Source organism: Vanessa tameamea, chromosome 28, assembly GCF_037043105.1.
Source record: "Vanessa tameamea isolate UH-Manoa-2023 chromosome 28, ilVanTame1 primary haplotype, whole genome shotgun sequence".
In the NCBI taxonomy this organism is placed as follows: domain Eukaryota; kingdom Metazoa; phylum Arthropoda; class Insecta; order Lepidoptera; family Nymphalidae; genus Vanessa; species Vanessa tameamea.
In genome coordinates, this window is record NC_087336.1 from 4,777,721 (window position 1) to 4,804,977 (window position 27,257).

Consider the following 27,257-nt stretch of genomic DNA (forward strand, 5'->3'; position numbering starts at 1 on the left):
AATGTTTTTATATGATACAAATTTTTTATATTATAACATAATAGTATAACATAAATATTGCACTAATCAATGAATTAACATTTAAAAATTAAAATAAATACTGAAAATTATGTATAAAAATATTATACATAAATACAGTATTAATTTTAATTATTAACACATAATATATTAAACATTTCTCCCACAATTTTTACAAATATGTGGAAAAATGGTAGCTTTTGCTCTAGTGACAGCAACATTGACCGCCGCCATTTGTCATTTTTTTGGCATGCGCGTTCGAGGATGCTACGAAAATCGTGCTCGTGAGTGTTTTTATGAATTCAAGTGAATTTTGAACTTTGTTTGTGTAACGTGAAAGTTGTGTCTGTTAAATATTATCCATATTTCTTTAGTGATTGTGATTTTTAATTTGTCACGATGAATAAAACTTGTGCAAGGTGCGAAAAAACAGTTTATCCAACGGAGGAATTGAAATGTTTAGACAAGGTAATTTTCCCACATTCATAAGATAAGCGTTCTTATTAAGCAATTATTTACAAATATTAAAAATTAAAAGATCTCTACAGAAATCGACAGTATTTTGCATTCAAGTAATCAAAAATGTTTACTGAAAAATAAACTTTCATTGTCATCGGCCGGTACACCAATTTAAACAGCCGGACGGGTGAGTCATTAAATTATAAAAATTAGTGCTGATATCATTGAGAGCAATGTAATACCATATCTAAGTGTATTCGTCCCGAACGCTCTTTATTAGGCTATATAGGTAACCTTGTATCACAATACATCGATCGTATCGATATCTTGGATCTTTGGTAGTATGTCATTGACATCGTAAAAAAAAAAGAATAAATTTGAATTTGTCTTCAACTTGTCTAGTGCGTAATATAGTTCGAAATCTTCACATTATTTATTTTTCAAACAATACATATGTAAAGTAATATTACTCTGGTGATAAGCTATATCTAATCTGATAAGAAATCATTATTTATACATACATATTATTTTTCTACCATATAAGTTCATGTATCGAATATAGACTACTTTTTATCTTAAATATTAATATATTTTTTTCTTAAATATTAATGAAGTAATTAAAAAAAAGCAACGTTCACACATGTATTATCTGTTAACAACTTTAATACATAAAAGGTAATTGTACAGTCACAATAAACTTATAATACAAAATGGTGTTATTCTATCCTTAATTAAAACATAAATAAACATATCACTGATGAGTAATTTTTAAACATTGGGATTTTCTATGATCAATTTGTCAAACAACAATAAGGAAACTATTTATATTAAAAAAAACTGCAAAAACTATTAATTCGCAGTTTTTCCTATGACTGTTAATTTTTTTTTTTTTTTTTTCATATATTTAATTTTTTCATAATCCATATTTATGCTTATGTTGTCTTCCAAACTACATATATTTGAAACACAGACAGGAGCTACTTTCATATTTATACTGTCTAGATAGATAGCGAAGCAACCACATTGCTATATATTTAATTTATGGTGTTGAAGAATTAGTAAATGTTGAGTCTTTTGTATTTAATATTTAAGCTAAATAAATTTCATAAAACTTATATACTAGATATATATAACTAAGTCCTATTGAATTAATTTCTGTAGCTTAGAAATTGTATTCCACGGTATTTGTGTCTCTATATGCTATGTTCCTAAGAAATAATGTAAATCTTAATCTAGAGTAAATTTAATTTACTCTTTGCTTTTCCATAAACTTTAATATTTACAATAAAATCTCTCCTCCTAAAAGGAAAGTAAGACTCAGCCCAGCCGTGGGTCATTAACAGATTTTTACAATGCATATATTAAGATATGGATACCAGATTTAATCTATATAGACTTTGTGAAAATTGAGAATGCATTGAAAAATTACTGGCCAAGAGTTGGCCCCTAAGTACACATACACTTTTGAAGTACTATGACATTTGATTATTGTAAAGTGTACCCATCATGCAAACCAAAATAATAAAGTTAACTCGTTTGTTTCAGTTTTTTTATAGTATGAAATTCTATCTAAGTTTATCAAATCTAAGATTACATCCTCAAATCAGTGGTATCTTGAATATTGTTCATAAGAATGGATATTCCCAAATTTAAATGCAACTCGTCTTACATATAAAAATATCTCACCCACATTTGAAATTATTTTTTTTATTATTATATTACTAACCTTAATATGCTTCTCATTTACAACTTTAGGTAAATAAATTCAATGTTTAGTTACAATAAAATATATTTCTACAAATCCTTATCACTGAAATGATGATATCATATTAGTTCAATGTCAGTACATGAAATTATTTTCTCTGTAAGCTTTGATGTGCTTGTGCTCAAAAATGTGCCAATTTCAACCACATGTGATATTCCATTAAAGGTATCAGGGTCAGTAGGATCAGTGAGGAATATATGAAACAAAACTTATAGCAGAGTTGCTGATGAAATTATATTCTAATTGGAAATTTCTTTATTAAATTGTCAATTTATCGACTCAACCAATTGTTTTATCAAAATAATAGGTGGTTAGGTCTGTCTGAATCCAGGGTGAAAGGGATACAAAAAGCCAAGTAGCTGTACTTTCGTGGTCAAGTCTTGGATCATAGGTGTGGTGGACCAGGAGATGAATTATTTTAGTGGGGTGGGGGGTTCATGTTAGTCTGCTTGCATCCAGGTGCTTGTTGTGTTTTAGATGTGGCTGTTGGTGTAGTATAGTGTAGTTTAGTATAGCTAAACATACAGTAGAACGCTGATTATCCGAATTAATTGGGACCGGGGTCGACTCGGATAATTGGACATAGACTGGTAATAAAGAAAACGAACTGTCACACATAGAATAAAATTTATTAAGTTTAACAAACACAGTTCTAGAATAACGCTCACTTAAACATCTCGATCAGAGTAAGTTGTAAACCCATCAAGTCTTAACAAAAATACAATGTATAACAAAAATGACTTTGTAATTTTTATATTATACTATGGGCCGAATCGGTTAAACGGCGTTCGGATAATCGGCATTCTACTGTAATACTTTCGCATTTTGTAATGTTAGGATTTTGGTACATTTGTGTCCAAATAATGACGATCATATTCACTTTCAAATGTAAATACAAGATGGAATATCTAAAGGTCTAATGATTCATTCTGTATGTATTTGAAGCATTTGAACTGCGAATTTATAATATATGTATATATAATGCCAAGGTTGACTATATCACAGTTTTATTGAGTAATATTGAAACTTGTTTTAATTTGCCATATATAGAGATGCTTGAATTCAATATGGTTTTTAAAAACGAATTTTGTGTTAAACAAACATACTTATTATCATAAAAAGTTCAGTAATGAATTAATTTGTTCAATTAATTAATATATTATTTAAAATATTGTATGATAATATTAACATTGAAGAATTTGAACATGCTAATCTCAGGATCATGTAGTATGAAAATTCTTTTTGTATTATGTAAAAAATTCTCTGAGAAAAATTATATACTATATAAAATCATGGTAAGACCACTGTGTTAGAGTTAATTAAGGGCCAAATTCAATCACTCGATTGGTTAGTCTATTAAGTATGTGTTATAATTATTGTATTACATGTCCAATGGTGACCTTTGTTCCTTATTGAAGCTCGGTAATCCAAACATCATGTCAGTGATTATATTCCCTTGTCTTATCAAATGTATATATGTATATATTGACATTTATTTGAACCATAGACAAGTTAGCTCAGTAGCTAGAACATGTGATATTTAACTGAATTGAAAATGATCCTTAATTTGTGTTTGTAAATCAATTCAAGCAAAAATATGCATCTGTTAGATGTTATTTTAATTTATTACTTTATGAAACATATTACCTAATCTTTGTTATATATTATATCATATTTTTTATAACACAATGTTGTTTCATAATCAGGTCAAGTTTGAACCTTTTTAAAACCATATAAGTTAACAAAAATGTAATAAAATGTTCGTATATTATTAATAATATCCTTTACTCTTCGATTGACCATGACCTGCTTTTAAATGTCTGCCTGTAAAGGCTTGATGGCTCGGTGCTTTTAAAAATGTATTTAAATAAAACTAAAACAGTAACCTAACTAATATTATAAATGCAAAAGTTTGTTTGTTTATTTATTTTGCATATATATGTCCTAGTTAGTCCATCCCCCTCATACGCAGGTGAAGGCACGGCCATAAATTACTAATACAGCATGTTTTTAAACATAGAAAGTATTGTTTTTTTTATTGCTGTAATTTTATTAATTAGTTTAGAGCTATTTGTATTCCAAATTAATGATTGATCGTTTAAAAAAATTCGGAATCCGATCGCAGAACAACCTACTGGATCCAATCTTAACCATCCAGAAATCCACTTAAGCATACCCAACGAATTTTAACAAAATCGGTCCAGTTGGTTAGGAGTTAGGTTATCAGCGAATATACGTACTTAGAAGAATACTATATTATATAAAGATAATATTAGAAACAATTACCAAATGAATTATGATAAGTAACTGTTAATTAATTTTGTGAACAAAAGATAATTTAATTATAACTAGGTATTCTGTTGGTTTAAATGGAAGTTGTAAGATGCTTGTATGCAGTCTATAGCATCACTATACTACATGTTATAAAATAAAGTCTTCCCGCCGCGTCTGTACGTGATAAACTCATAAACTACAAAACGAATTTTTTTACAGTAATCACTAATGGACGGTCTAATTCATGAAGATTTAGATGTATATTTCATTACGATTTTGTGTAATTTGGCTGATGAGGATGATGCTGATTTTTAAAATTCTCCGAAAAAAATATGCCGATTAATAAATATGTATATTTATAATGTAAAGCATTTATGTAGATCTTATTGTACCGTCCGAAACCGGATCTGGTGACTAGTTTTTCAATAAAAGTACTATTTGTAGTAGTATTTTTTTATTTATTTGGGAAACAAACAATAAGAATTACATTTAATGGTTAAAAAACAAAAATAAGAAAAAACATAAATCAATCAAGTTCCCATTTAAAACTGACTAGTGACTAGTAGCTAGGAGAACCTGTAGGTCCTGAGATTAGCCTGTTCAAACAAACCTTCTAATATTAGTATACCTAAATAGATACATATGGTTCTTGTAACATTGTATTCGTATTACAATTTAACAAATTTAAAAATGGTACTCGGACAAAATAATAAATCTTATTACTGATTAAAAAAATACTATCGATAAAGATGTTTGGATTTAAGAGCACCTATGCGAGTTTCTTATCTTTTTAAAAATGTTTCATTGTAAAGTTTACTTGAATAAAATACATTTTATATGAATTATTTGATTAAATTGGTTTAGACGAGAAGTTAAATATTTATTATGATTAAGTGCAACTTTGAAAAAAGTATGGTGATTGAAATAAATGTTTTAGAGAGTAGGAGAGTGCCAATCTTCTATAGGCTTAGAACGGACAAGGTAACAAATGCTCTCCTGAATTGGTATATTAACAGTAAATTAATATATCATAGTAAATTGGTATATAATAGTAAATTTAATACATTTTGATACAAGTTCATTCGTCATCGTGTTTACGTAAAGTTATTAATAAATACCGACAGTCACGATTTATCATGGAAACTGTTTTTTAACGCCGGCCATTGGCGAATAAGATATTCCTTACATCGCCAATGCGCCACCAACCTTGAGAACTCAATTGTTATGTCTATCGTTCCTGTATTTACCCTGGCTAACTCACCCTTCAAACCAGAACACAACAGTATCGCTGTTTGACGGTAGAATATCTGATGAGTAGGTGGCGCATATCCAGACGGGCTTGTACAAAGCCCTTGCACCATTATTTTATTTTAAGTATTAGCAGTCTGTAAATTTTCCACTGCTGGTCTAAGGCCTCCTCTCCCTTTGAGGAGAAGGTTTGGAGCATATTCTACCACGCTATTTCAAAACGGGTTGATGGAATACACATGTGGCAGAATTTCGTTGAATTTAGACGCATGCAGGTTTCCTCACGATGTTTTCCTTCACCGCCGAGCACGAGATGAATTATAAACACAAATTAAGCACATGAATATTCAGTGTTGCTTGCCTGGGTACCCGAAATCATTGGTTAAAATGCACGCGTTCTAACCATTGGTCCTTCTCGGCCCTTGCACCAAACATGACTTAATTACTTTCGTATATCAGTTGAAGTTATCGTTATTAAAACGAAAATCAGCTTAAGAGATTCAACCCCATTCCAATTGCAAGTCGCATATTAGTCGCCCTGAATCCGTTACCTGAAGAAATTACTCAATCTAATAACAGTCATATCAATGACCTTGGAGTTTTCTCTGAATTGATGCGTGACATTACACGACACGATCAATCACATTTACGTGATGTTGGTAACACATAAAACGTCACAGATAAACGACAAATTAATACTTATATTATAAATCAGTACCATAATCAGAACGGCTCTAATCATTATTTAAAACTGTATCTAAGTACCAAAGGGCGAAATCGTTGGAACAGTTTTCCGGGACTCATATAATAAATTTATGTATATGTTACTCGAACTACGGTAAATCTTAAGATTTTCCAGTAAAACCTAAGATTTACCGATTATGAATGGTAAATGTCCATAAAACTTTGGGATTCGAACTTTTACCATCATTCATTTGGTGAATCTTAGGATTTACATGTTAGGTTAGGTTAGGTTGGAATGGTAAAAGTCCGAAAAAGTCGTCCCTTTATAATAAATACTTACATTTACCAACTCATGTCGGTAAGTCTTAGGTTTTACTGGATAATCTTAAGATTTACCTTAGTTCGAGCTTTTACAGTAACATATATATAAATCAATTGCTCATTTAATATTACCTTAAATCAAGTCTGTGCTAAGATCTAAATTGGTATATTACAATAAAAAAAAAAAAGTCATAGTACGAGATATCGATCATATAAAATGGTATCGAACCATCATACAACATCTGTAACAATGGTATCTATTAATATCATATTTCCGTGACCAAAAATTATATTTAATTATTGCTAAATGTTGAAAACTTATTTAAGTTAATATAAATATTAATTTATTTCATTAAATTGTTAAATATATATATATAATGTATAATAATTGATTTCATGAGAAATAAAAGGCCTTTTTTATTTATTTTTATTATTGCTAAATGCTATGAAGTTAAATAAATCATTTTTTTTAATGTATGTATATATACATTTAAAAAAAAGAAAAAAGATTTATATATATATAAAAGAACAAAAAACTTGGGAACGTATAACAGATTTACGCTCGAGATATGAATTTTATAATCGTGTAAAATCTTTTGTGAATTACATAAATGCTTTTGTGTAAGGAATTAATGATAATTACAATTGTAAATAATGATCGCTAAAAAATAATAATAAACAAAAATGTGATTCCGGCCAGGATCGAACTGGCGGCCTTCTGCGTGTAAAGCAGATGTGATAACCACTACACCACGGAACCAGTTGAAGTGAATGTTTAAAATAAAGATTGGTTTCTTACTCATAAATAATTTTAAGTACCTAATTAAAATACATTCACCTTATATAAATTAAAATTATATATTTTGTACCCAATGCAGTTGAAGTACTTAGATTTTCGAGTATTTATATCAAAATATTTTTAAAATATAGAATGGGGGGTCATTTTATATCCACTGGTGGAGGACTGGTTAATTTTTCGCACAGGTAATCGCGATTCAAATTCAGCAAGCATTCTTGATTTCATTCCGCGGGGTTATGATTTCTACAGTAGCTATTTTAAAATGTAATCTGCATGGATTTCTAATCTCACTAATGTATCATTTGAATGTTTTTTATTAACATAATGATTTAAATAAATAATGATAGTCTTAGTAATTGTGTTCGAAGTAATTGATCGTGGGAAAGTTTTGCAGAGAAAATAGGCGTTTTTATTGTTACCATTGTCCGCCTAGAAACATTGCGCTATCTTTGGATGGATCTCAATCAATCGCGGTATAGTAATTGCTAGAGCCTGGATCTTTTACAAGAAAACATTTTATTAATAAGAACTGACCCACCCCTGCTTCGTTGGTGCAATTTATTATAAAGAAAATTATATGATTTAAAAACTATTTATAGGTATCGGGTACATCGGACAGGAATAATGTAGCTACCAGTGATAAAAGTTTTAGAATTAGATCTTTACGTTTTGGAGATTAACCCCTACACAGAAAGAAAGATCGATAAATGCCAATTCATACAGTAAGTTCTCCACCAATTAATACCAATTACGGTTGAATTTCCACCAATGGACGTTAGCATAAATAATTGTGTGTTTAGTTATATATTATTATGGTATGTAATGAATCGAGCAGACAAAAATAAATAAATTGAGGTAAAATAGTGTCACTTCCAGGATTATATTTATTTGTTGGTATGGCTTTTTGTGAGCTCTAAGGGTAGGTACCAACCACTCATCATATTGTATCGCCAAACAGCAATACTTAGTATCGTGTTCCGGTTTGAAGGGTGAGTGAGCCAGTGTAATTACAGGCACAAGGGTAACACAACATCTCAGTTTCCAAACATTGGTGGTATATTGGCGATACAGTACCAGTGACCAATTACCAGGTGACAAATTTGACCGTTCACCTACCGCTTAAAAAAAAATTCTAATTTGATACTAGGTTCATCATTTTTATATGCACGAAGAAGTAGTTATGATGTCATAGGTGACGCACGTTGAGTACACACCCAAGTTCACTTAACATGGTTTACAACGTCGCTCCTTTATGTAGAACTAGTTGTCGCCTGCGGCTTCGCTCGCGTTTCGCATGTCATGTGTTAGGCGAAAAGGTAGCCTAGTAAAATTTCATCGAATACGGTTCATTGTTTTGTTAGTGAAAGAGCGACTGACAGACAGACAGAGTTACTTTCACATTTATAATATTAGTATAGATAAGACCTTTCAAAATTTTGAATTGTCGGAAGAATCTAAATTAAATTAAAGCGGTAAATGTAGACTAGACTAAGGCTTCTCGTTCTGGGAGAAGTTTTGCGACATATTCCAACATGCTGCTCCAAATCTTGGTGGTGATACAAGTGAAAGTTCAGGGTTGCATGGCTGGGGTACAACCCAGTCATCAGTTAAAACTTGCGCAATCTTACCACTGGAAGAATCTAACGACAGGAGAAATTTTAAAACGTTTTCAATTAAAGAGATTTTCAATTAAAAAGATTTTCAATTTCAATTAGAGAGCCGAGATGGCCCAGTGGTTAGAACGCGTGCATCTTAACCGATGATTTCGGGTTCAAACCCAGGCAGGCACCACTGAATTTACATGTGCTTAATTTGTTTATAATTCATCTCGTGCTCGGCGGTGAAGGAAAACATCGTGAGGAAACCTGCATGTGTCTAATTTCAACGAAATTTTCCCGCATGAGTATTCCACCAACCCGCATTGGAGCAGCGTGGTGGAATATGCTCCATACCTTCTCCTCAACGGGAGAGGAGGCCTTAGCCCAGCAGTGGGAAATTTACAGGCTGATTATGTTATGTTTATGTTTTTCAATTTGCAACTTGTATCGTGTACATACAAACTCAGTTATAGTATTATAGGTATTACATACTAGCTAGCTTCCCGTTACGATTTCGTTTGAAGAAAATTCATAGAAAATTAAAATTATTCTAACTTTGTTATTGAAATTTCAAAGGTGGTTCCCCCTTCTTACGTCACAAAATAAACTAATGTTCCAAATTTAAGTTTTCTAAACTCATAAAGATAATGCTACCCATACACGATCCGATCGAAACGAATCGACGGTCCAGAATAAAAATTGATTCTGAATGTTTTCCACTGAGTAAAAAAAAAATGTTTGCTCACGATGTTCTGTCACGCGAGGTTGATTGTCCTTGGACATGCGATAATACTGTAAGGAATGTAATAAACTCGTTGGAGCTGGCTTAATATTAACGTCATAAACATAAATATACAATTACCAAATTAAATTATAAACTTACAACAAAAAAAAAAAATAAACCTTCATATACAAAACTTCTTGTATTTACATTGACCGAAGAAGTTCCTCCATCTGGAGCCAATCCTAGTTGAATCGTTCTATACTATCATTATATAGAGGTAGAGTAGAGTTGTTTGTACATAGGGGGCAATCCTCTGAACTTATTATCGAATTCTATTTTTTTTTTTCACTGCTAGAAAGCAGCATTATTGCTGAATGCTATAAGGTATAAATTATATGTATATCAACCCAGTTGACTCACACGGTTTCGCTCGCGCTTTAGGATTAGTCGTCAGCTGTTAGGTATAAAAAGTAGCCTGTATGCATTCTTAGTTATTTAATTAATTAATTTGGTTTGACCGTGAAAGAGCAACAGACGCACAGAGTTACTTTTGCATTTGTAATATTAGTATAGATTTTCTTTATTAATAAATTGCATCTGTTGAAGTCGGTTCGGCATGGTCGGATCTACCGTATGGCTTTTTCGGCTTCAGCTCAGGGCCCCGTGGATTCAAGGGGCCACCAGCTAAGTTGTGACTTGACTTGCGAAAGAATCCATCATTTTATTAAATTAAACAGATCATATGGTTTGCAGCCCTGCGAATCCTGCAATTAATCAAACTCATTCAATTAATTCAAGTCTACGTTCAGATGTTTCTTAAGTGGGGCCCCTAAGTAGTATTAGCTCAGGGCCCCCTAAACTCACGACCCGTCCCTGCGGTTCGGGTTCAAGATTGACATAAAATAATATGCCTTGCCGTCGAATCAACTGAATCAACACGGAAAATTTAAACTCAATAGGAAAATTTGAAATGGTTCTAGTTTAAAGAGAAGTTTTTGGGCTTACAACACCACCAGCGGGGTGGTGTTGTGTGAGCGATTTGATAGATACACATACACGTGTGGTAGACAGGTTACCTCGTGACCTTTTTCTTCACCATGAGCTGAATTATAAACACAGGTTAAACAAATGAAAATCAGCGGTGCTAGCCTTGGTTTGAACCCGTAATCATCAGTTAGCCCTTCACGATAATCATAAGCTTTCATTTGATATATATGTCTATGTCGGATTATCTCTATTTTCGATAGTCTGATCCATAATATTTCTCGTATTATATACTGTGGGCTTTATGAGAAGTGTTGGTTCAAATAACAAACAATTGACAATGAAAGATTTTATTTGATATTACTGTTTTATTACGAACACAATTAATTAGAATTACATAGCACTTAATTACAACACTACGACACTGAGTCTAACTTCTTAATTCTAAAACACTTCACTTCCACTATGTACAGTCTATATAGAACGCGAGACAGTTTCTAGAAGTGAACTGTCCGCCTGACCGAGCAGAACTAAGCTCAGTCCGGAGGACTGCCACGACGTAGACTCTGTCGAGCTCCAATAGATGGAGCTGGCGTTCCAATAGTTGCGATTATGACTTCATTTCCGACATATATATATGTTTCTATGGCCCTCCCGGAAAAAGAAAAGAATCGAAAAGGAAAAGTCGCCTTGAAAAATGGGAAGACGAACTTTTAAAATTCCTAAACAATGACTGGATGAGAATAGCTCAAGACTAAAAAAAAAATGGAGTGAGCTGGAGGAGGCCTATACTCGTCCAGAGGTCCTTAGCTAAAATTAGATAAAAAAAAACTCTTATTACTATTATTACTAAGAAGTTAACTCTTTAACTTCTTATATAAAAAACATATAGTTTCTACTATAAATATAATTATATATTAGAATGGATTGTATTGTAACCAGCACTTAAATTCAAAATCGGTTGTATCTGGTTCTTAATTTAATTAACGATGCAATCTTCATAAATTCTATTTAAATAAAATATTGTAAAACAAATACATATTTACACTAGCGATTCGACCCGACTTAACCTTTTATATTGAAGAATAAACATAAAAAGAAAGAAATACGAAATTTTGAGCTTTTATTTACTGTAATATGCATGTATCTATACATGTAATAAAATTGCAGTGTCTGTTTGTAATATTAAAATAACCACGTTTTACTAAATGTATATGTATGTATACACGGTACATATACCTAAATAACATTTTTTTTACAGTTTTTGTCTGTCTGTTTATTCCGGCTAATCTCTGGATCGGCTGGACCGATTTTGACGGGACTTTTACTGGCAGATAGATACTTTTATTTTAGAATTATATGTAAAATAATAATAAAGTCACGCTTTTTTATTAAATTCAAACGCGCACGAAGTCGCGGGCACAGTTAGTTATAAATATAATTCTTTCTTTTGAATCACTATTCGTAAATCCGTTGCGTAGTTTAAATGATCTAAGCGTACAGACGGTTGGAAGCGACTTTGTTTTATACTATGAAGAGATAAATTACAAATTTTAAAGTTTTATTGATTAACTAATATGATAAATTATTTTTTTATCTCCTCCTGTCTTAAGTTTAAGGATATTACGAAATCATTTATCGTTAAACAGGAAATTATAAATAGGAATTTAATTTTTTTTCGAAAGTCTTCTAATTAAATGATTGTATATAAATCGTCTAAAGGAAACCGTAACGAAAGCGTCTTTCCGTCTCATTTCCGATCTAATATTGATAACGTTATGTTCTCAGTATTGGAAATTATTTTGCCTAAAGTATATTAAATTAAATTTTAGCTCCATACATAATTAATAGAGATGTTAGTCGCCTGGGTTCATTATCTCAATGTTAGGTTAAGTATCCCACTGTTTGGCATTTATTTTTTGTGTACAACCCAAGAAGCTGCGATTGGCTGGTTTCCTATAGTATTTGAGGAGATAGCTTGGAGCATATTCCAGTGTCGCTTCAATAAGGGTTGGTTGCAAACCGGTTATCGAACCGAAAACTTTCAGGTTTATAAATTAGTCTCTAGACCACGAAGCACTTTACGAATTATATATATAAAGATGTTTTTATGTAACTAAATTGAGATCAAATTAGATTTCTTATACAATACTGAGAATTGCTTAGATTTTATAACGGTAGCTAAGAATTTGTACACTGGAACCTCAGTTTCATGCTTCAATTCATTCGTTCACCGAAAGTTACAATTATGGTTTAATTTAGACATAACTGTGATCGCCATGAGGTTGTAGATTTTTTTCCAAAACCATTGATTTTTTTTTAATGACTTAGATTGGCGGACGAGCAAATGGGCCACCTGATGGTTAGTGGTCACCATCGCCCGTAGAGAATAGTGCTGTAAGAAATATTAACCATTCCTTACTTCGCCAAAGATACCAATCTTGGGAACTGACATGTTAACCCTTGTGCCTGTAATTACACTGGTTCACTCATTCATCAAACCGGAACACATGGTAGAATATCTGATGAGTGGGTGGTCCCTACCCAAATAATAGTTTCCCTAATAGACTCGTACAAACACGAGGAGTAAGGTTACGCTTATAACGCTAATGGGGCAAGCTTTTATACAATTCCTCATTGCCCAAAAAAGGATTTATATAACGCTATAAAATATAAACAGTAAGGGTATACGTGTTCGGTCTAGGCTTTGGGTATAAAATGTCACTTCGACACAACTGTCACTGGTCCATGACAGCCGTTCTAATGACAAGGTTTTTAGGGCGGAACAGTTTCTTCATACTGCACGATGCAGTTCTGTGACAATCTAATTGTGACATAGAGGAATTTCAAATAAATATAATGCGTTTTAATATTACCTCCTTCTTGCTATAGTTCGGAAATAGAGAAATACTAAATAATCTTGATGGAATAAAGTTAAATGAAAGGGGATCTCGACTGTCTTACTTCCGAAGACAGTAGGTAATTCGTTTACTTAATAATTATTTTGCTTTCCAAGTATAGGATGATTTCGTTCGTACAAAACGTACCAACTAAAATTATACTCGTTAAAGCAAGTACTATTAAATATATCCAACTAAGCAATAGTCCTTTCATATTGACTTTCTGATGAATATAAAACTGCAGATTCGAATCAATTTCTAAAATACTTGTATCATCATTGTCGTCAATTAATGAACTGTTGAAACTTGTGAAGATTCTTGTGGTAATGAGATTCATTATGAAGTAGCAAGGTGCCCACATTTTGGAAGTGTTATTCGATTTTAAATCCAAAAAGTAATAACGTAATTAACTCCAAAAATTTCATTAGATGATTTTTGTCTTTTATCTTTTGGGTATGTACTGTTTTTCTCCGAACCCGTCAGTGATAGGAACGTGTTAAACCATTTCCTTTCATATGTTTGTTTCATAACTAAAAAGTATGATAAACGTATGATTTGGACGAGTGTACAAATTTAACTTTATATATATTTAGCTGGGCCAACTATTATAATTTTAACATGCACTTGTTGTAATAAAATCTACTCATTTTATTAAAACTGCTGTAAGAAATTCTGTAAGAAGAAACTGAAATTCACACCAAAACACGAACGTGACGTGTCGGTATGTGATACGCGACATCAACTATAATAATTATAAAATTTATCAGATACACGTATCAAAATGGCGTATCACAGAAAAGTCGACTGTCAACGTTTGACGAGTGAGATATTAAGTGAATATCACTGTAGCAAACTCGATGTGAAGTCGACAAAATTTGTACCCGTCGAAATTTTCATTCGTCACTCAATATTTTCGCTTTTGAAGGTCGTTTCCGAATTTATAAAACTCGTATTTTAAATATAGAAGTAAGATTTAACTAAGCACAAGTCTTAGTATTCAATGAATGATCCAAAGATCAATGATCACGCGTGTGCACTTAAAAAAACTCACGCCCGACCTTGAACGGAAACAATGGAGTCGATTACCATTGATTAATACCGCAACAAACGGTTAATGTAGGTTGGGGTTACATTTTATATGTTAATAACATTTCCAGTTGCAATAGGTATATTGCTAGGTATAATGACACTTGTAATAGAGATCATTTTATATTAAACTAGCGCCCCTGGTTCGCGCGGGTGCTATGCTGATATTAAATATACTACAGAATGTCTTACAACAGTTTTTCAGTCATTAGACAATATAAACCGCTATGTCCCTGCGTTTTAAATCTGTAATATCTTCGAAAATAATCATTAAAATTTAATGCTGTATAGGGCCATATTGATCTATATTAAATGCACAATGTATTTAAGGTATTTAATTGGATACGGATTAATTCTGTGTTGCTTGAAATCGCTTCGAATATAAGCCATTATTTCTCGTTATCCCTAAGAGATAGTCATATACAATCGCGGATATTTTTTAAATGCATTTATAAGATGTTCTATACTGTAGGACACTTTGATCTATCTCGTAGGATTCAGTCAGCGTTTGCAATGTAAGCGCAAAAAAATGTGTTTGTTTACATAACTTTAGAAACCTCTAAAATTATCAGTGTTTCTCTACTATATTGTGCACGTATACATATAAACCTCTTGAATCAATCTATCTTTTAAAAAAACCGCATCAAAATCTGTTGTGTAATATAAAAGATCTAAGCATTCACAGGGACAGACAGCGGTAAGCGACTTTGTTTTTATATATTTGTAATGACTAGTAAAACCCGTTAGACGTCGTCCTGACTTTGTATGTGTGGTGTGTTTGTGACCGATTTCGGCCACGTCGGCCTTTCTCAAAGGAGGCTAGATATTGGTCGTATTATAATGCACATGCTATACCGATAGATACTAAAAAGTATGAGAGTGTCATTTTTTTTTTTTATGATATCGGTAGGCTGACGAGCAAATGGGCCACTTGATGCTAAGTGGTCACCATCGCCCGTAGACAATGGCGTTGTAAGAAATATTAACCATTCCTTACATCACCAGTGCGCCACCAACCTTGGGAACTAAGATGTTATGTCCCTTGTGCGTGTAGTTACATTGGCTCACTTACCCTTCAAACCGGAACTCAACAATACTGAATACTGCTGTTGGGCAGTAGCATATCTGATGAGTGGATGGTACCTACCTAGACGGGCTTGCATAAAGCCCTACCACCAAGTCAAAGTATTAATGTCTTCGAATTTTTCATAAAAAATACCCAATCACCGATTATTGGCCCGATCGAGGATTTCAAACGGACCAATGAGGTAGAGTTTAGTGAAACGATACAACTCCTTCAATCTATAATAATACAATAAAAGCGAAAGTAACTATGTCTGATTGTCTGTCTGTTACGCTTTCAAAGACAAACCGCTGAACCGATAAAATAAAATCAAAATATACTTTATTCAAGTATGCTTTTACAAGCACTTTTGAATCGTCATTTAACAAACTATATTAAGTGAAACTACCACCGATTCGAAATGCAGATTCTGTCGAGAAGAACCGGCAAGAAACTCAGTAGTTACTTCTTTTTCAACATTTAAAAATACAATGTCGTGTTACTTAAATGCAATTATATATCCATACATCCTGTCTGGAAGTCAAAAGTATTAGCTCCAAGCTTTTTTATCATTTATATTATGTAATCTTGTATTGAATTATAATGCCTTTTTCACCAATGTATTTTTACACATGAATTGAATTTAGAAATTTGGTATTGAATTTCACTAAAAGGACATAAGATACTCTTACATACCTAAAACATTCGCCGCCCCTAAAACGCTGGCGAAATCTAGTTTTAATATAATTGTTACCAATCTCACTTCAACATTGTACAGACGGAAACAGCGTTTCTATAAACGTATACGTCAGTGTTTAGGCGAATGGAAGAGATTTTTCTTATAAAAATAAAACCAGTCTTGCGTAACGTAAATACGTAAACGTTCCGTTGCGTAGAAATTAACTGTGAAAGTGTACAAGACATAATTGGTAGACGGTTTTAAACATATCTCCTCATAAATACTAATCCGACGCGAATACTTCGATGAAGATATTTTCTGCTGTTTTTTGTCTTCTATATGGCATCTGAAAATTTTCCTCTTAATGATAAGTTAACACTGGCCATAGACTAATGTCTGATCATGACCAACATCTGAACCTGAAGACAAGTCAACTCTGCCCATAGACTAATGTCTAATCATCATTTCTTATATAAAGAATTCCCTTGTGCCTGTAGTTATACTGACTCACTCGCTCTATAAATCGAAACACAATAATACTCAGTATTACTGGTTGGCGGTAAAATATATGTTGACTGGGTGGTACATACCCAGACGGGTTTGCACAACCTACCACCTATAGACTATAGCCTTTTCCATAAATAAACGAACCTTAGATTTACGTATTTCATGTGATTTGCTAATAACTCTATAATGTGCACTACTAAGAGTTTATGATTAATATATCTATATTTATATATAACACTATTACAGTTAACTACTTATATCCACTTTAATTTCACTCCCATAATTCCGATAACAGTTTCGTCGGCGTTCAAAATGCCATTTTTACGGAAATCCATAGTGAATATCATAGATTAATCGAGCTCTCGACCAATGATATCGCGTCAATTCGCTGTCAAACGTTGTAAATTTGGCTTTTTTCCTCTCATGGATGGAATGGGATACACATACTTACGTCATGTAATCAAAGAAAGACGTCGGCAGTCATTTCGACTCGAATCAAATGCGTTTATCTTACTCAGTACTTAGTATTGTTGTGGCACAAGGAACATAATATCCTTGTTATAATTTGCTGTCTAATGTTGTATATTTAGCTTTTCTCCTGTTATGATTATAATAGAGTATAAAAAAATATATTACACTTTAGTTTTTGTCTAATTATGTAGTTCTGAAGTATCTTCAAATTATATTTATTTTGTACGCTTGCAAATGGACCAGATGATTTGTAAGTGGTCATCGCCATCCACAGACAATACATTGGTACTCTAAGAACTATTAACAATCCTGTACGATATTATGTCCCTTGTGCTGGTTACGCTGGCCCATTCGACCCTTCAAACGGGAACGTAATAATTTTTATTTTCTCCAACATACATTTAAATTTATTTCACTTAATAATAAAACCAAGTGTGGGTCCCATAAAAAAACAACATGGCAGTTGGATATACTAATCACATTTTCCTTATTTTTAAATAGGTACCTACTTAAATTAATATCTACTCTGACGTGTGTATATAATACATACCTTATTTAGAAGAGTTGTTGGACTGTGTGTAAAGAATGTTACTTGTGAGATGACGTCGGACAGAGAAGCATGGAAGAAGAAGACATGCTGCGCTGACCCCAAATATAATTGGGATTAGCAGGGAGTAGCCCATCGGTCGAAATTCTTACGTACTAATAAAATGTATCTTATAGTCTCTTATTAATGCTAAAGTAATTATCTCTGTCCGTCTATTATACTTTCACGTTTCAGCCGTTAAATCAATTGCGATTTAATTTGGTACGAAGCTAGCTTGAAATCCAATGACTTTATTTTTTTTTTTATCCTTCTTACCAAAATTAAAAATGTTTATTTCCAATTCGTAATAATATAGGCTCATATTTAATTACTCACGGAGTATGTACATTAAGTACATTGCCATTTATTTGAAATAGACCTAAGCCCTTATTTCGTCGGACGCTTGCCCCCTATTGATTAGATAAATCAATTTGGCGGCCCGGCGGGAATCCCCGGTCATTTTTCACTGTTCAATTTGCGACTTACTAGTAACTAGGGAATAGATGTTCACAGGGGATAGGGAAAATGATGAATTGTCGTACTTTATATACATTTGTATATGTAATAGAAATACTTGTGTTTTTTATGTACTTAATATATATTTTTGTATTTTATAAATTATTACTTAATGGGCTCAGTTTTTAATCAAATCTAACACTTAATCAAAGAAATCAATAACACGTCTATGTTAAAACAAGATAGAACATGTTAACTAGATAAGTAATTATATATCTATTTCGTAGACGTTAACACTCTTCCATTTAAAGCATACAATTATGGCCTTGTTATCGCTTGTGGAAATCATAAGGAAACCAATCCAACAAAACTTATCAGGGCTTAGTGATGGAGTAAGAGCCTATCCCATCTCCTGAACATACACCTTTGCTCACCAGGGTATAAGTATTGCTGTTTTTATTTACTTAATTAAACAAAGATTTATTTTTATGTCATCCTTTACTTGGAGCGTGTACAATTGGGCGAATTCTGCTAATAAATTCTAACGGATACGATGTATTCCCGATTTCATTCCTCACTAAAATATACCTCAACTGAATCGTAACTGGGCAATTCCACTAATTTATAACAGTTACTGTTACCAATTCTATTGCGTTGACAATGTGTTACTGTTATTTCTCCGAACGGATATAAACGCCCTATACGACAATTTCAGTAAAGGAATAAAGAGCGCACCTGTGTCTGCGTTCACACTCCTGGACTATAATTACTTCTAAGTAATTAGCTATTGACGATGCCTGTGGATACATACATACATGTCCTATGCAGCCCTGGATTTACGATTATTACGAATCGGCCCAGTAACATGATAGTGGCGCCCCGTCTCGCCAGAGTTTGATATAAATTCCTTAAAAAATATCACAAATATAAAATTTGTACTCTTTATCATCTATTACCTGATACATAACATAACATAATCAGCCTGTAAATTTCCCACTGCTGGACTAAGGCCTCGTCTCCCGTTGAGGAGAAGGTATGGAGCATATTCCACCACGCTGCTCCAATGCGGGTTGGTGGAAATTACCTAATAACTATGTAAAATTATATATGTATTGACAATTTAACTGTATAATCAAATAGTGATCGTTACTTTACGTTATATCTCGGCTGAGATCGTGTAGCCCCTAGTTTTTGGACGAGAGGGGATTCCCCTCATTTCACCCTCTTCATATACTTGTTCGAAATTCAACTTAGGATACGTCTATAAACCGTACAAGGCGTTTCTGAAAAGCAATTTATGTTAACGCATGTTAAAACTACATTAGATGGTGACAGTCAGCTGCGCTACAGCTGCTCGGTGAAAATTCCGGAATGAATCATTAGGATGTGTTCAAAAACTAACTAGGCGGTTTAAAAATCATATTAATAATGATTGATAGATCAACGTGCTTTGCATGCTGGATTGATAATGAAGATTTTTTGTCATTGTGTCCCAGTTTGACAACAACTGCCCCCACCATTATTCGGGACTAGTTCCATGTGCCTGGTTTTTTTCATATTTTTTATATTCTCTACCGAAAGTATTGTAATAAAACATGAATTAATTAATTTGTGTAATTGTTTTGACGTTTATCTTTATTGGGGTCATCTGAGTTATTTGTGTCAAATGTGTTATAATTAACATGGTTGTTATAAAATAATTATCGTTTCAATGTCAAAGTAAGAACGCGATGTTTATTCATTCACAAGACGAACGTTTATTAAAACTTCAGTTCATTTTAAATTGTAGGGTTAATGGTTGACTACAGACAGAGACGCAGCACCAGAAACATTGTTTTTTAGTTACCAAGGGTGGTGGCGCATCGTCTATGGGTTCAGTGTTCGCTTACCATTTGGTCCATTTTCCAGTCAACTTTGCCGTTGTAAAGAAAATATTAATTTTGTTCAATGACCTTTTTTTTCGGTGATATTTTTTTTGGACTAAAATTTCACTTGATTGCCATAATTATGTAACGTTAAAATATTTGTTTAGAACTTTAGCAAACAACAGAATCGAGATGGTCCAAAGATCATGTTGCTCCTAACCGAATGTATCGAGTTCGAATCCGCGAAAAACAAGTGTTAGAAGTTTATTTTTCATGTGCATAAATTTCGTGTTAGCTGTCCGTTTCTACTTCGTATGAGCAAAGTTCACCCCACCCATTTTAAGACGATTGATGTTGAATTTCCAAAAATATTTTCTTAGTTAGTGTCAACTTGGCATAAGTAGTGACTATGCTAAATTTAGCATCAGCACTTCAAATTTGAAGTTATTCGGACGTATAGTTTTGAAGATCTCGTTTAGAGGGATACTTCATTAATGTAATATATATACAGTGTAAACTCTTTATAACGAAACTCAAGGGACTGAGCATTTTTTGCCTTTATAGAGAGTTATCGTTATATGAGTGAACAAAAATAAACAACCAAATTAACAAGAATTTTTAATATTTTTTAGATAAAATATGCTTATAAATCATTGTTTGCTTTTGATAAGAAGTTCACTGCTTGTAGCATGTTGATCGAGATCTTGTCGTCAGTTTCGATCATATCCATCAACATTTTCCGTCTATAGTGACCCTTTAAGCTGTTGATCCATTGGTTGCAAAATACTGGTTGTATTAGCAGGGAAAAATGCTAACTCTATGTTTCGAAGATTAGATATGATTGGGTGAGCAGGACAATTGTCTACTAGTTTTTATGTTCTTGAAACACCGAGGGTTTATTGATTTTCTATAACCAAGAGCTTTCTTTTTTACTGTGCCACTCATATTGGCAGCTACTAGAACAGTAATACGCTCTTTAGACAGTTTTCCTCCAACACATTTTTCCCCTTTGAATTTTAAAGTTTTGTTGGGAGTCAACTTGAAAAAAAGGCCAGTTTCATCTGCATTAAAAATGTCTTCTGGTAAGTACTCCTTCTTTAATTTAGGCCATACTGTACTAATCCAATTGTTAGTTACATTCATATCGACATCCCGCGCCTCTCCGTTCATTTTACCGTACGTAATTTGGTGACGGTGCTTAAATTTTCCGAACCAACCTTCAGATGCTTTAAAGTCAATTATGCCAACTTGGTTGGCAAACTTTTCAGCCTTGGTTTTTACAATTGGCCCCGAGATGGGTACATTATTCTGGCGCTGATTGTTAAACCACGACAACATTGCCTGATCTAATTCTTCGAATTTTGGCTTTCTTAATTTTTTAGAAGAGTTCCCTTCCAGCGCCGCCTGTAGAATTGTTTTTTGGTTTTTCCAAATGGTAGCAACAGTGGATTGGCTTAGTTCAAAACGCCTTCCAACGTCATTTTTCTTTTCTTCCTTTTCAATCGCACGTATCACACAAACTTTTCCTTTTACTGGCCACGTTAACAGTTTCAAAGTAGGATTACGACTGATAATACGATAGGTACCCAGTATGCTTGGTTGAAGACCATCACTTCCGAGAAGACTACCATGTATGTCATGTCATGCTGCACGTGTTCAAGGCAATTAAGGATAACAAAATCTAGACCGACCTCGGATGTTTCGGAGCTTCAAAGTCTTTTGTTATATGATAACATAACATAAACAATACTACCGATAATAAATATTTACTGTCTAAAAATATGAACACATTTCTTCGTGATAGAGAATAGCTGTATCGCTATAAAGGTGTATGAATATGTGGATTTTAACGCAAACCAACCAAGTTGTGCTCACTTCTACTTTATAGAGAGTTTATCGTTATAAAGAGTTTACATTGTATATATATATATATATATATATATAGATTAAATTAATATCGTGCTTGGTGGTGGAGGAAAACATCGTTAGATAACCTGCACATAAAGCACACAGCAGGGATAGTATAAATATGTGATGTGGTGTAAAAACGCAGATGCCTAGAAAGTAGACTGCACTGTGACCCGGTTTATGCACAGATGGCGTCTGAGGTCGACGTAGAGCCGATACCACTCACAAATAAACATAGGTTTAATCTACAGTTTGATTTATTGATATGAAACTCGTAACTGTGTTTTAGCAAGAACTGTTGTATGTTTTACATCTATTATTTCCTTGAGTTACGCTGTTCCAAGCAATTTGAAACGTCATTTTTATATAAACCTTATAAGATTAATTGATCGTAAAGCGGCGGGTGTTCACACGTTTGGAATGTAGCAGTCAATATTGATTTGTCATTAGTTTCTTTTCTGTTTCGTTGATCTAGGCTAGTAGTTTGCAAATTCCGATTACTTCGGTTCAAACCCCAGGTCGGGATGATTAAAGTTATTGGGGTTTTACATCAAAAATATTCAGTAGCAGCACGGAGTCTAGAAGTGCTCCTATGCCTCGAAAAGCACGTTAAGCCGTCGGTCTTATGACGGTACTCTTTCCAATCGTGTAGGGTTTGCAATCCTTCGACTTCAAGGTCGAATTTTTGATTTTATGTAACTACCGAATGAAATATTACTCGCATTTAGTATTTCATATAAATTGTACTAACTTTAAGGTAACTGGAGTTTAATTAAAGTATATGTAATATCTTTGATTGATTATTTAATATGATATGTGTATCCGGCCTCTTGTTATGAAAAAATATTTAATCTTATACTTATAAATACGCTCTTAGGCACGCGCTTAAGAGGATCGCTAATGCGTTGATAAGATTAAATGCTCTTTACGAAATAAAATTATGAACGTTTCATGATTATATATGACGTCATAATAAACTGAGACGAGAATTATGAGATCGGGCGGTGTGTGTGTGAAATCAGTCGTTCTATAAAATCGTTTAGATATGTTTATTAAAAGTTCCACAATGTGCACCAAAAATAGAAACAAGCCTTTGTTAAATCCGTACAGTGGGGCTGTTACGGTTAGAGCATGCAGCATTGATAAACGTTGCAGTCGATGGACCTATGCAGTGGCATAATATTCCATAATACTGATTTACAATTTTTTTATTTGATATCAATCCGCAACAAATATTTGATTTTTTTTTTATGGTGGACGAGCATATGGGCCACCTGATGGTAAGTGGTCACCATCGCCCATAGACAAAATCGCTGTAAGAAATATTAACCATTCCTTACATCACCTATGCGCCACCAACCTAGGGAACTAACATGTTACGTACCTGTGATTACCCTGGCTCACTCACCCTTCTAACCGGAACACAACAATACAGAGTATAACAATACCACTAATGGCTATGCTATAACCGTAATTGTCCCACAGCTGTTGGTATTTGTTTATATGGTCAAATTCACGGAGTAACCGTGCAAAAGTATTTATTTATAGTATAATACCTCGACCTGTATTGCTGGGAGGACTGGTTTCACGTTCAGAGAATCGGAATTGCGATTCAAAAGGGTAGGTACTAGAATTGTTGTTGCAAGCGGTCACAATTTTAACAGTAGGCAGTAGTCCAAGATCCCAGAGGCCCCTGACCTACGTCATTTTAGAACAGTTGAAATTTTGAGGATTTCTAGTCTACTATGTAGTTAAGACAGTATGCGTACTTACTAGCTCGAAAGCGGGGCCCTTTAACAGGTAGCACGAATTAAAGGTTTGTAAAAATCTTACTCACCTATGTTAAAGTAGAAAGGTTCATATTTAAATATGTTTTTAAGTATATTATCAAAAATTGATATTTACTATTGCCAGACCATTTCCGTGGGCCATTACTGCCGCCAGACGTTGTAAATTTTTTTATGAGGCAAACTACCTTATTGTGTTCTAAAATGACGTAGGTCTGGGGGCTCTAGGATCTTACCCTATAGTCGTTTTTAATTTGTATATTTTTTAAAATTCGAACAAAAGTTGACAAATATCCGAGAATATCTTATTTTGGTGATCAATAAAACTTTAAATAAGGTATATACTTATGTTATATATGCTAGGATTATATTGTGTATATAATGAAGAAAAATCTGCAGGATGTATTAATTGGATTGCATATGTCTGATTATGTAATTTCATTGGAAAAAATGAGAAACTACGTGAGTTTATTGCCTGTTCTTTGAGGTAGAATATATTTATGTACAATGTTAGTTTAAATTGAATAAATTACGTAATGTATTGCTATATATATTTCATAATTTAATTTTTAAAAATAGTAATTCTCAAACGATCAAACCATCGCTCGTGTTTAAGGTAAAACGGCACGTACTAATCTATTTCTGTAACCTGACTCACGGTTTGTTGTTTCACGATATGCGGTACAGGAAAAATATAATAAGCGAAACTTAAATAAGGTGGCCATTCGTCTGAAGTTTCCCGGATTTGTCCAAGTTTAGAAGATGTCTGTATAGAGACGTTAAACTGCTCGGTTTATTGATAAAAGTATCAGTAAATGCCTGTAGACATTTCCCCCACGAGAAGTGGGGCGGTATGTATGTCTCGCCGGTACCTAAGACGCCTAGTGCGCCGTAGACACCGGGATACTCACTAAAAACCAACGGGACTGTCTCCGTCTCTTCGGCGGGCGCCACGGGATCGCTTTCGCGTGCTACCCTGACGCTTAGTGTACTGTCCTAGCTCAGTGGTAAATGTCGATAAGCGATGTGAAAGTCACGTGTTCAGTCCTCATGCCTTGGGTTATTGTCGTGTCCTCTCATAAACTGGCTAGGTTACTTAAATAATAAATCACAATGGCAGTAATAATATATTATAAAAGTAAAATTATATATATTTTTTATGTATAAAGTAGTGGTGGGAATGATGGTAAGTGGTCACCACCGCCCATAGAGAACGGTAGTATAAGAAATAATAACCATCAATTGTATCGCCAATGCTCAAGCAACCTTGGGAAATAAGATTTTATGTAGCTGTTTTGAAATACATGTAATGCTATGTAAATTAAATGCAATTTAATCAAAATATTCTTTATTTAAGTAGGGTCATAAAATAACTTTTGAACCATCATGTTACAGCATTGAATTAAATGTAAAATTACCGGATCGGAATGTAGATTCTACATAGAAGAACCGGTCATTTGTATACTTACAGTCAACGAATAACAACTCCAAGTATTTTTTTATCTATGTAGATTTTTATCTATCTCTTATGGAGTAATGATATTGACATAAGATATAAATTTATTTATCGACTAAGTTAAATAAAAACTAATATTTTAATGTATATTAATTTTGCGAAGCCAGAAAATCGGCGTTTAAACATTCTCGCACTCGATGTACGAGCAACTTAATTACAATACGAAATCCAAAATCCCAACAAATCGAAGGTTTCACCATAACGGGCGGTTGTAATCAATTCTACAATTCTCCCATTTATGGTGCGATACGGTGCGCCGGCGCATTGCCTAATTGCTATATTGTTAGCGCCTGCGAACTGGACCAGTGGGCTATTTACGAAAATAATTATCTTTAATACAATCTCCCTTATGTATATACAGCAATAAGGTCACGAAACTGTGTAGATATATATATAATAAATAAGTCGTTCGAAAAGTTTGTTCGTAAAATTTGAGAAGATAAAAAAAAAATTCGAGTATTTTTGTGCAATTAATTGTTCTTTTTTTTTAATCTCGTGAAGGCTGAGAAGGATAAAAAATAAAATATCTTGACTTAGCTCACGAGGTTGTCGATATGTGGGATGTGGATACAGCAGTTATTGTGCCGATAGTCGTTTCAGCGAATGGCCTAATGGCCAAGAGCCTCGACAAATACCTTAAGAGGCTCTCATTAGGCAGCTGGGTCAAGGGCCTGATGCAGAAGGCAGTACTCCTCGGCACGGCGCGTATTGTGAGGAAGTTCCTCTCTCTGGGGCCCTGACCACCGGTGGCTTGGACCCTGTTCCCGCCACTGGTTGGCCTCTGTATTTTATATTTTTAAATACATGAGTGAGATTAAATAAAGACAATAATAATAATCTTTATTTGAAAAATAAAAGCATTACAGTAATTACACCAAGTCGCTTTTCTCTAAACTAATTACTTAACAAAGGAGATAAAATTTAGTAAAAATAAAATTTATAAAAAAAAGTAAAAAAAAAGCTTAGTTAGTTAGCTTTGCTTAGTTTGTTAAACCTAAATTCAGAGAAAATGTACAAATCAATTGAAATACTTTTATTCAATACGGAAGCATTACTCTTACTATTGATCGTCAAATTAAACACGAAAATCTCAAACAATTTGTGATTGTTTACATGTATTAAATATTTAGAGAGCCGAGATGGTCCAGTGGTTAGAAGTCGTGCATCTTAACCGATAATTTCGGATTCAAACCCAGGCAGGCATCACTGATTTTTCATGTGCTTAATTTATGTTTATAAATCATCTCGTGCTCGGCGGTGAAAGAAAACATTGTGAGGAAACCTTCATGTGTATAATTTCAATGAAATTCTGCCACATGTGTATTCTACCACTCCGTTGGAGCAGCGTGGTGGACTATGCTCCAAAAACTTTCTCCTTAAAGGCCTTAGCCCAGCAGTGGGAAATTTACAGGCTTCTTATGTAATGTAAAAAATTCAATATTTAATTATAACTAAGAAATAGTCACTAGGCGATCTTTTCAATCCCAAGGTGTTCTGTCAACCATGAACTCGCTAATTGTAACTAATTCTATAGCACTACAAAATAACTAAATCAAACG

The 27,257-nt window shown here is 33.3% G+C and overlaps 1 protein-coding gene and 1 non-coding gene across 4 annotated transcripts in view; one reads left to right on the forward strand and one right to left on the reverse strand.

Moving 5' to 3' along the window:
- The first annotated feature begins 239 nt into the window (after positions 1-239).
- Positions 240-27,257, forward strand: part of LOC113391865 (LIM and SH3 domain protein Lasp) — a 46,825-nt gene continuing 19,807 nt past the window's right edge. For all 3 annotated transcript variants that reach the window (XM_064219422.1, XM_026627986.2, XM_026627987.2), the window contains exon 1: positions 240-486. In XM_064219422.1, coding sequence (XP_064075492.1) covers positions 418-486 — 69 coding nt within the window. In that variant the 5' untranslated portion in view covers positions 240-417. The remainder of the gene's footprint in view (positions 487-27,257) is intronic.
- Trnav-uac (transfer RNA valine (anticodon UAC)) lies at positions 7,457-7,529 on the reverse strand. Its single transcript has one exon. It is a non-coding gene; the product is annotated as a tRNA-Val (tRNA).